The following is a 10,698-nucleotide window of genomic DNA, read 5'->3' as shown; positions in this document are numbered from 1 at the left end:
TCTTTCTAGTATCATCAGTGACACGAACCTATTAGCATTGCCATTTCGTAAAAATTCTGAATTCACGAATAAAATAATCTCGCCTCAAGTAGATTATAGATGTATTTGTTGTTTTGTACACTGGAAGTTCTATAAATTCGCCTTAGTGTTCATGCTAGGCCACACTGCACTGTCCGACAGAGAAGAAGTCATCAGGTAAGTATAAATCTGACTTGTCACTCTCGAATACTGCATAAACCGTCTACAAATATCGTTATTCAATTCAACACACATTAAACATTCACTTAAATGTTATTTAACTTAGTTGTTGAACTTCCCGAACATTTAGATATTTTTCAGTTCTGGTATCAAGATGAAGATTATTAACATTACCCTATTTGTCCTGGTATCATTGTGTTCTCTACTCATGGTATGTAAGCCTTTATTATACAAGTATACCTTTAATATACCAATGAAAAGTAGTTAATACATATTATTGAAATGTAGCTAAGACATATTTTTGTAATGTAGTTAATACATATTCTTTTAATGTAGTTAATACATATTTTTGAAATGTAAGTAAGACATATTTTTGAAATGTAGCTAAACATATTGTTGTTACTGCAACTAGGTTCTGTTTACTTTACACGTTAACAAAACAATCTAAACACAATTAAAAATACATGTTTTATTCAATTACAGCATACACAATTAGTAACCACGTAGCTGTGGAGTACCATATTGTCGCTGGAAGCTATACTTGGGATGAAGCAATAGCTGAATGTGCTAGTCTTGGAGGAACCTTGGCACGAATTCCCGACAAACGCACAGATGATTTTATCACACAATACATAAGAGACAGTGGCTTAGGTGATCAGGTTGATACTGGATTTTGGATTGGCCTGAACGATAGAAATGAAGAAGACAACTTTAAATGGATTAATGGTGGAGAGGTGTGTTACACAAACTGGGGTGAAGGGGAACCAGATAACAACACTAATAAAAACCCGCAGGGTCAGGACTGTGGTCAACTGAGGTGAGTATGATAGCCATAGACAAAATATTTGGCCATCTTTTATCCATCCCTAAATATAAGATTATTGTAAGAATACCACAGGTATCAACAACAGTTATTTTGATGACAGGAGCGTAATCGATGCGATCCAATACTGCCTGTATATACGGTGTGGTATTCTTATGCCAATCATATTAGTATATATTTTCCTGCTTTCATTACAATGCTACTATGTCCGATATAAACAAATGAAAGTTGTATTCGCCCATATTCGGTTGTACGACCAAATATATGTGTTTGTTATTGTATGTACAACGTATGCACATTATTTACTTTTTATTTCACGATGGCGGTCACATCTAGTGTTTACTGTTTATACAGATAGGTAAATTATATTGTAATTTGTTGTCTTTGTAGAAAAACAACAGACTTTAAATGGGATGATGAATATTGCACTGGTGTTGATATCAGAGAGAAGGGTTTCATTTGTGAAGTACAAGGTATGTTAGTGTGTAATAATGCGACACTGATGTTTACACCTTTTACTAACATTTCTATCTTAAGTTACAACATGTATAATGTTGTTTCTACTTTGTTGCATTTTTATTCAATTAAAACGCAATCTTATGTGGGTCATAACAACATGTAAGATTCAACTTGAGAGAAGGGTATTGAGAGAGGTACAGGCAAGTACAAGTATGTGTGCTCATGTGCGGTTTTGATGGCAGGCATGACTAGCACTGTTTTGTATTTATATAATATTAAACATTAAAACTGGCAATTATCGTAGAATTGGCATAATAATACTAATATGACGTCATTGTTCGTATTATGCGTTTTTATTTTTGAAAATGACGTTAAATTTTCGTTGTTGTTTTATTTCAACTTGCAGCTGTTCTAAATGCCCAGAACCATGAATACAATCGACGCATTGTTGTAGTTCGGTGGCCATGGGGCTACATATTTTTTGTAGATCTAATTTCTGTATTTGCATGCTAAACTAATACAATAAAGCTGATATGGACGTATAATGTGTGTCTTATTTCATATCTAAGTAGTACACTCATCACAATATATACTACTGTCTTAAAGATGTACACCTGTGTTATCAGATGTAGACTCATCATCATTATTTACTTCATTAGTATAGCACAAGTGGGTGAAATATTACAGTATAAATTTTTGAAAGGTACCGATATTCACCTGCCGTAATCAATGACTCTAGCGTAAACACACGAAGTATTGTCTATTACGGGACTCAAACAAGAGTTAAATTATTTTACAAGGTGTTGCAATAGAACAAGCAATTACACAAAGATGATATCCCAGACATGACAAATAAATTAAAAACATTCAAAAAGTGAAAAAAAGACACAAAAGTATTTAATTTTACACATGTATTAGGTGAATTATTGTGACTGTGTTTCATATACAAACAAACCCTAGAAGTGACATCGTGTACTATTAATAATGTTTAAGTAAGTGTCAGTCAGCTCAATATACAAATTTAATCATTACCATGTAATAAGCTAGTTCAACTATAGAGGGCGGAGGTCATGACACAATCTTCTAGGATGTATGATGCTATAACCTTCATAAAGAGTTGCGTAAGTAAACGTTGGAGTTTGCTGCAGTTTTTCCGGCAACTTCTCTGCAAGTCATTACGCATCAACGCATTACGTAATTACGGCCAGTTTATCGGCTGAAGTTAAACAAATTATCGATACATTTAATGTATTAGAGACACATTAGAACTAAACTGTGTGTTAGTTATATTAGTCTTCTTCACACATCGTAACAGTAAATTGACAAACAGTAGTGGCAGTTCAGACGAGGGAGCTTGGAGAGGAATCTTAAAATTAAATTTAAAACAATTGGTGTATTGGTGAATGAGTAAAAGTATCGGTAGAATATTAAGATTGATCATAAAAGTTTCCACAAAAATGTTTTGTCTCGTCATTAAAATAGATATATTTATTGGTTGAATTATTGGTGATGTCGCAATATCAAATTGCGTTCAAGGAACAATCAGATTTGTTTATTTCATAAATAAATAAATACAATTTCGTTGCAATCTGCCTTCTATGTTTTATCATTGTCCATGGTGTGTACTTTCGTTTTCATCGTGAGGGTTACGTCTTCGGTAGGTTACCGCCTAAAGTGTTATGGCGCACCAAGCTACAAGAGGCCGGTAACTAGTAATGGTTCCGGCATTCTGATTGGTCCATCATGTTCTCATTCTTTGTTATCAGGCTTCTTTTTTACTTTGTCATGGATCTTTTGGGATGGTACTTTTCGACAGAAAAACATGGCAACCTCCTATATAAGAGTTGTATTGTTGTTCCCAATAGTTAGTTTTCACTTGTATAGTGCCACCTTACATAAGATTTCCAAGCTATGCATGCTTTCAAGTACGCAGGCAATTACTTGTATTTACAATTTTCATTCACGTCAAATTCTATAATGTTTAGAGCTAGTAACGTTCAAATCAGTTCAATGAATATGCTTTTTGATTGTATACAGTGACTGCTTATTTCTGTTGACTTATCTCAATGTCAATTCTGAGATAATTGTGCTGTTCTGCTTCTTAATTGTAATATGTTAATTTGGTGATGTCATATTATTCAGACACTACTTTTCATACATATACGTCTCTGTATGGGGTACATTACTGCTCGTAGATTGACAAAATATTCAAACTGGCCAACATCTTTTGCTTATTGTTTTTCATATTTAATTTTTCATTGTAATCGTCTGAAGTGAGAGTCACAGGGAAGAGCTTTACAAGAGCTAACCGACATTGACACAGTCGCATAAATTACATACAAATACATAGTTTTTATGAAAAAAAACCATATGAAATACATGGGAAGTATTACAACACGAAATTGGGAAACACTATTCTTGTTCTCATTTATTTATGTTTATTTAAAATGCCCAACAGTTCTGCTTTATAACAATCGTAAAAGTAATGCTGGTCACAGAGTGGGAATATAAAATAACACCATTCACGTGACTGATATTTTCATTTGGAACACCACAGTAACACTTGATACTTTCACTCCCATAGTAATAGAAATCAGTAGATAAAACACTCGAATGGATGATGGTCAATCATATCTACAGCCATAAATTATCATTCTCAACATCATATGTACGTTACGCGGCTAAAATGATTGTATCCATAAGCGGAAGCCAGGTTTCTTTCACACATCTAGCGATTAACTTGTATTTGACTACTTCCAACACGAGTCACCCTTTCTAATATATATCACGACGTGTTCTATATTTGTAGACATTTTTTGTTCTGAACAAGGCTGTAATGCATATAGTACCTTCGATGAGAAGGTCAGTCTAACTCATAAAGGGAAAAATCTCCGTTATGTGCTTCAATTCGCACTTGCACACAGTGTGAACAGTCTGTGATGACTGTGATAAATTTGAATTGGTGACTGCTGGATATTGTTAAAACTTAGGTAGTCATCGGTGAGCAAACATGTTGAAAGCATCTTGAACTGTTTGCTGAGAGAGTGGAAGACGGAAATCAGTTTTCCGAGTGTTGCAGAAGTGGCAAAGAAAATCACTGAAAAAATCAAGTCTTTGCCACGTCAACAAATACATTTTCATCTGTAAGTCCACAAGTCTGCTTTAAAAAATTTTGTGGATACACCATAACCTGTATCATTTATACTTTGTTCAATTAATTTGGAAAATACCTTGCTTATTTTTTAAGCCAACCTAATTGTGAGTGGTATTTGTTAGGAGTTCATAAGAATTCTGTATGTGCTGTCTTATTGTTCCATCTTATTATCAGTGTGAGTCAAACAATTTACATTGCTTAAAAGCAACTCACGCAGTTCAGTGGCGAAGATCATATAACTCTTGGCAGACTAAGTAAATGGAAAATTAATTCAGTATTGGCCTCAATACTGGCACTTTCAGAAATCGGTTTTGTGGTTTTGTAGTTTGTGGTATGTGTCATCTACTTCCCACACTGCATGAACATGATGTCATATATTATAGTTAACGATACCCTAATCAAAATGGAAGATGGAAGATGATGTGGCGATGAGTTTTATAGCGAGTATTAAATAAACACACTTTATGTCTATAGGATGATCTGTTTTATTAGTACAGCATGCAGATACAGAATGATATATTCTAATTAATGTAGACCTATGGTCATCGGGTTGTCACAATACGTTGGTTGTGTAATTGGTGTTGACGTTCTAACAAGTATCACAGAAGTTGCAAACTGAAAAAAAAATGAAAAATTGTACATATAACAACAGCTTATTGCTTAAAATATTGTCTAAAATAGTTCATGTTGACAAGTCTTTTCAGTTACAGATTAAGTTTTAAGTAGATAATTTGTGGTGGTTATTTATATGACGGAAACGTACCTTGTTTTTCACAAATATAACCTTTTGTTCTGATGTCATTACAATACTCATCATCCCATTTGAAGTCCCTGCTTTTTCTGCAAAATGAAATAAAATAAAATAACGTTGGGAAACTATCCACATGCAATTTTTAAAATAATGTTTGTTTTTGCAGCCCAACATGAAAGACGTTTTGGTAGTTGCATAATAACACTAATTATAACGTAAAGTAATTGCGTGGATAATAACATATAAACATCCCTAATATAATTCATGGCACTGCATTCATTGATTTATTGGCATATATTAGAGTAACACCTAAACATATACACAAACTTTCAGGTTATCATTTGTAAACTCACCTCAGTTGTGCACAATCTTGGCCCTCAGCTGCGTTACGCTTGGTGTTATTGTTTGGTTCGTCTTTAGCCCAGTTTGTGTAACAAACGGGTCCACCATTGAGCCACACAAATGTATTTTCGGTAGCTCTGTCGTTCAGACCAATCCAAAACCCAGTTTCAACCGAATTGTTAGCACCAGAGTAGTATATATAATCTCTGAGAAGATCGTCTGTGCGTTTATCGGGAATCCTGGCCAATTGTCCATTCTCACTTTCACATCTTTGTATTGCTTCATCCCAAGTAACTGCATCAGTGTAGATTTCATACTCCACGACAACGTGATTTAGAAGCACATGTCCTGAATTGAAGAAAGTATATAATTGTTTCGAACGTTGTTGAATGTGTTATTTACCGTAATCACAATTATTTGAAACTGGTCTGTCATAGGCAGAAAACGACCGGGACGGGATATATAAAGTCAGTCGATGAAACATCTTTGCTGCAATGGGAACAATAATATTATTCAGTAAGGTACTGTGGTTAATGTAGTTGCATTATAGTTGTCCATACAAGACGAACAACTATCATTGTTCTAATGACTATAGGTTGCACACAAACCCAGTAGGTAAATTATACAATAATAATTTCAATTTCTATACATACCATGAACAGAATATAGGCAGGATATCGTGCTGACCAAAATGAGGGTAAAGATAGTACACTTCATGGTGATAAAAGAACTGAGCGACGCTATAAAAATATATGTACAGTCAAATTATGAACATGAAAGAATGTAAAAGACGTGATTAGTAAAGTATGTGTTAAACAAAGAATCACTACATAACATTTAAGATATGCTTTCTCCGCTGTAATATGAATTTAAAATAGATTTAATGAATTCTAAATGGATATATCAACACGAGGGTTTTATATTTGAAACACAAATGACATGAAACAGAAAAATACAAACACATTTTCATATCATCATTAGCAGGACTCTCCCTCGCTCGAGGCGCGTCACACTGTCTTCTGGACTGACTGACAAGTTTATTGCGTTGCAAAATAGAAATGCGTCAAGAACAGAATACATACGGGACAGTATATGTTTCACAGTCTTATGAGTCCGGTTTAATTTCTAATCCAAACTGTTCTAATTAACTTGACAACAAAACAGGTTTGTCAGTTTAATTTAAGCTAAAGCCAAATAGCGGACTGCCAATACTGTAAATGAAGCGACTTCATTTTTTTGGAAATTTCAACACAGTTATGAAACTGTTTGTGTTTAGAGATTTTAATTTGTTTAATGATTTCATTGGCGCCATGTGTAAAATCGGCCTGTTTTTTAAGTAATATACTCCAAGTAAATTGTGCACATAAAGGAATACATGAGCTGATAATTCAGTTACTGGTTTCTTAGGGACAATACTGTGCAGCATCAATGTGATCATATTCATAGTGTTAATATAAATGACAGAAAGAAACAAATATATCACAGAATTCAAACCAAATGAATAGAGATATACTTACGTATGAGTGCTTCTTCTTCCTCTTAGTTCACGCAGTGTGACTTAACGCGAACACATCAGCGTATTTATAAATGTTTAATCGTGCAAACCGCACAACTATTTGCTATCAAAAATCTACTTGTTACAATGATTGAGTATCAGAGAATATGCAAATATTAAAAATATGTTTTTTTTGCAAGAATTCGTGTCAGTTATTGTGTTTAAATAGTCTATTGAAACACATGTTTGTCATTATTGTACATTGAAAGCATATATTCAAAACAAATGAATCATAATTAAGCAGGAAAACGATTTTGCAAAATGAGCATCTCTTTTAAAAGCGTGATAATAATTGTTTGTTAAAGCAAATTTTAGAATTACCAAATATCGTCTTCATCATCTGTGTATTTCCATAAAGGAATGCCAGGATAATTCGTGGACATTTTTGCAGGCAGATTTCACATACTAATCATTACTGTTACATTTTTACACAACTTGCATATTATGTGACATAACATTATTATAACAAAACATCTAAAATATTTTGCCAACATCTCAGTGTAGAATATAAAATTATTTGAACATTGCAATTCGTTACCAAAAACAAAATTCCTGAGATAAAAAGACCTATACAAATGAACTAAACTATAATCGTCATCACGCTTTTTGAGGCAGTATAGACAGGTCATGTTTTCAGAAGTTTTTCTCCCACGAACGTGCACTCACAAGGCCCACTGATAACAAACACGTGTTCATCTCGCGCTTCCAAACGCGCTTTCTAGTATCATCAGTGACACGAACCTATTAGCATAGCCATTTCGTAAAAATTCTGAATTCACGAATAAAAGAATCTCGCCTCAAGTAGATTATAGATGTATTTGTTGTTTTGTACACTGGAAGTTCTATAAATTCGCCTTAGTGTTCATGCTAGGCCACACTGCACTGTCCGACAGAGAATAAGTCATCAGGTAAGTATAAATCTGACTTGTCACTCTCGAATACTGCATAAACCGTCTACAAATATCGTTATTCAATTCAACACACATTAAACATTCACTTAAATGTTATTTAACTTAGTTATTGGACTTCCCGAACATTTAGATATTTTTCAGTTCTGGTATCAAGATGAAGATTATTAACATTACCCTATTCGTCCTGGTATCATGTGTGTTCTCTACTCATGGTATGTAAGCCTTTATTATACAAGTATACCTTTAATATACCAATGAAAAGTAGTTAATACATATTATTGAAATGTAGCTAAGACATATTTTTGTAATGTAGTTAATACATATTTTTTTAATGTAGTTAATACATATTTTTGAAATGTAAGTAAGACATATTTTTGAAATGTAGCTAAACATATTGTTGTTACTGCAACTAGGTTCTGTTTACTTTACACGTTAACAAAACAATCTAAACACAATTAAAAATACATGTTTTATTCAATTACAGCATACACAATTAGTAACCACGTAGCTGTGGAGTACCATATTGTCGCTGGAAGCTATACTTGGGATGAAGCAATAGCTGAATGTGCTAGTCTTGGAGGAACCTTGGCACGAATTCCCGACAAACGCACAGATGATTTTATCACACAATACATAAGAGACAGTGGCTTAGGTGATCAGGTTGATACTGGATTTTGGATTGGCCTGAACGATAGAGATGAAGAGGACAACTTTAAATGGATTAATGGTGGAGAGGTGTGTTACACAAACTGGGGTGAAGGGGAACCAGATAACAACACTAATAAAAACCCGCAGGGTCAGGACTGTGGTCAACTGAGGTGAGTATGATAGCCATAGACAAAATATTTGGCCATCTTTTATCCATCCCTAAATATAAGATTATTGTAAGAATACCACAGGTATCAACAACAGTTATTTTGATGACAGGAGCGTAATCGATGCGATCCAATACTGCCTGTATATACGGTGTGGTATTCTTATGCCAATCATATTAGTATATATTTTCCTGCTTTCATTACAATGCTACTATGTCCGATATAAACAAATGAAAGTTGTATTCGCCCATATTCGGTTGTACGACCAAATATATGTGTTTGTTATTGTATGTACAACGTATGCACATTATTTACTTTTTATTTCACGATGGCGGTCACATCTAGTGTTTACTGTTTATACAGATAGGTAAATTATATTGTAATTTGTTGTCTTTGTAGAAAAACAACAGACTTTAAATGGGATGATGAATATTGCACTGGTGTTGATATCAGAGAGAAGGGTTTCATTTGTGAAGTACAAGGTATGTTAGTGTGTAATAATGCGACACTGATGTTTACACCTTTTACTAACATTTCTATCTTAAGTTACAACATGTATAATGTTGTTTCTACTTTGTTGCATTTTTATTCAATTAAAACGCAATCTTATGTGGGTCATAACAACATGTAAGATTCAACTTGAGAGAAGGGTATTGAGAGAGGTACAGGCAAGTACAAGTATGTGTGCTCATGTGCGGTTTTGATGGCAGGCATGACTAGCACTGTTTTGTATTTATATAATATTAAACATTAAAACTGGCAATTATCGTAGAATTGGCATAATAATACTAATATGACGTCATTGTTCGTATTATGTGTTTTTATTTTTGAAAATGACGTTAAATTTTCGTTGTTGTTTTATTTCAGCTTGCAGCTGTTCTAAATGCCCAGAACCATGAATACAATCGACGCATTGTTGTAGTTCGGTGGCCATGGGGCTACATATTTTTTGTAGATCTAATTTCTGTATTTGCATGCTAAACTAATACAATAAAGCTGATATGGACGTATAATGTGTGTCTTATTTCATATCTAAGTAGTACACTCATCACAATATATACTACTGTCTTAAAGATGTACACCTGTGTTATCAGATGTAGACTCATCATCATTATTTACTTCATTAGTATAGCACAAGTGGGTGAAATATTACAGTATAAATTTTTGAAAGGTACCGATATTCACCTGCCGTAATCAATGACTCTAGCGTAAACACACGAAGTATTGTCTATTACGGGACTCAAACAAGAGTTAAATTATTTTACAAGGTGTTGCAATAGAACAAGCAATTACACAAAGATGATATCCCAGACATGACAAATAAATTAAAAACATTCAAAAAGTGAAAAAAAGACACAAAAGTATTTAATTTTACACATGTATTAGGTGAATTATTGTGACTGTGTTTCATATACAAACAAACCCTAGAAGTGACATCGTGTACTATTAATAATGTTTAAGTGTCAGTCAGCTCAATATACAAATTTAATCATTACCATGTAATAAGCTAGTTCAACTATAGAGGGCGGAGGTCATGACACAATCTTCTAGGATGTATGATGCTATAACCTTCATAAAGAGTTGCGTAAGTAAACGTTGGAGTTTGCTGCAGTGTTTCCGGCAACTTCTCTGCAAGTCATTACGCATCAACGCATTACGTAATTACGGCCAGTTTATCGGCTGAAGTTAA

The 10,698-nt window shown here is 33.8% G+C and overlaps 2 protein-coding genes and 1 long non-coding RNA gene across 3 annotated transcripts; 2 read left to right on the top strand and 1 right to left on the bottom strand.

Moving 5' to 3' along the window:
* The first annotated feature begins 392 nt into the window (after positions 1-392).
* On the top strand, positions 393-1,471 carry LOC146736623 (uncharacterized). Its single transcript, XR_014930967.1, has 3 exons — positions 393-409; positions 682-1,015; positions 1,412-1,471. It is a non-coding gene; the product is annotated as an uncharacterized LOC146736623 (long non-coding RNA).
* A 3,624-nt stretch (positions 1,472-5,095) lies between these two features.
* On the bottom strand, positions 5,096-7,307 carry LOC146736622 (alpha-N-acetylgalactosamine-specific lectin-like). The gene is made up of 5 exons (XM_085505533.1): positions 7,245-7,307; positions 6,381-6,467; positions 5,739-6,075; positions 5,398-5,474; positions 5,096-5,249 (listed from the first exon to the last, which is right to left on the bottom strand). Exons 2-5 carry the CDS (start codon positions 6,442-6,444, stop codon positions 5,224-5,226), a joined length of 504 nt encoding a protein of 167 aa, XP_085361659.1. The 5' UTR covers positions 6,445-6,467; positions 7,245-7,307; the 3' UTR covers positions 5,096-5,223.
* Positions 7,308-8,133: 826 nt separating this feature from the next.
* Positions 8,134-10,021, top strand: LOC102805108 (C-type lectin mosGCTL-1-like). The gene is made up of 5 exons (XM_085505532.1): positions 8,134-8,190; positions 8,324-8,405; positions 8,678-9,011; positions 9,408-9,490; positions 9,876-10,021. The coding sequence occupies exons 2-5, from the start codon at positions 8,348-8,350 to the stop codon at positions 9,905-9,907; spliced, it is 507 nt and encodes a 168-aa protein (XP_085361658.1). The 5' UTR covers positions 8,134-8,190; positions 8,324-8,347; the 3' UTR covers positions 9,908-10,021.
* Positions 10,022-10,698: the final 677 nt, after the last annotated feature.

This window comes from Saccoglossus kowalevskii, chromosome 11 (assembly GCF_978046115.1).
Source record: "Saccoglossus kowalevskii chromosome 11, keSacKowa6.1, whole genome shotgun sequence".
In the NCBI taxonomy this organism is placed as follows: Eukaryota; Metazoa; Hemichordata; class Enteropneusta; family Harrimaniidae; genus Saccoglossus; species Saccoglossus kowalevskii.
Note: the sequence above shows the minus strand (reverse complement) of the source record. Positions and strands in the feature narration are given on the sequence as shown.

Bases quoted from the DNA above. Each gene is read 5' to 3' on its own strand.
- LOC102805108 (XM_085505532.1), top strand. From the start codon at position 8,348: ATGAAGATTATTAACATTACCCTATTCGTCCTGGTATCATGTGTGTTC. The intron at 8,406-8,677 runs GTATGTAAGCCT...ATTCAATTACAG, and splicing joins ATGTGTGTTCTCTACTCATG to CATACACAATTAGTAACCAC. The intron at 9,012-9,407 runs GTGAGTATGATA...TTGTCTTTGTAG, and splicing joins CAGGACTGTGGTCAACTGAG to AAAAACAACAGACTTTAAAT.
- LOC146736622 (XM_085505533.1), bottom strand. From the start codon at position 6,444: ATGAAGTGTACTATCTTTACCCTCATTTTGGTCAGCACGATATCCTGC. The intron at 6,076-6,380 runs GTATGTATAGAA...TCTTCAATTCAG, and splicing joins CTGCCTATATTCTGTTCATG to GACATGTGCTTCTAAATCAC. The intron at 5,250-5,397 runs GTACGTTTCCGT...TTTTTTTTTCAG, and splicing joins TTATATTTGTGAAAAACAAG to TTTGCAACTTCTGTGATACT.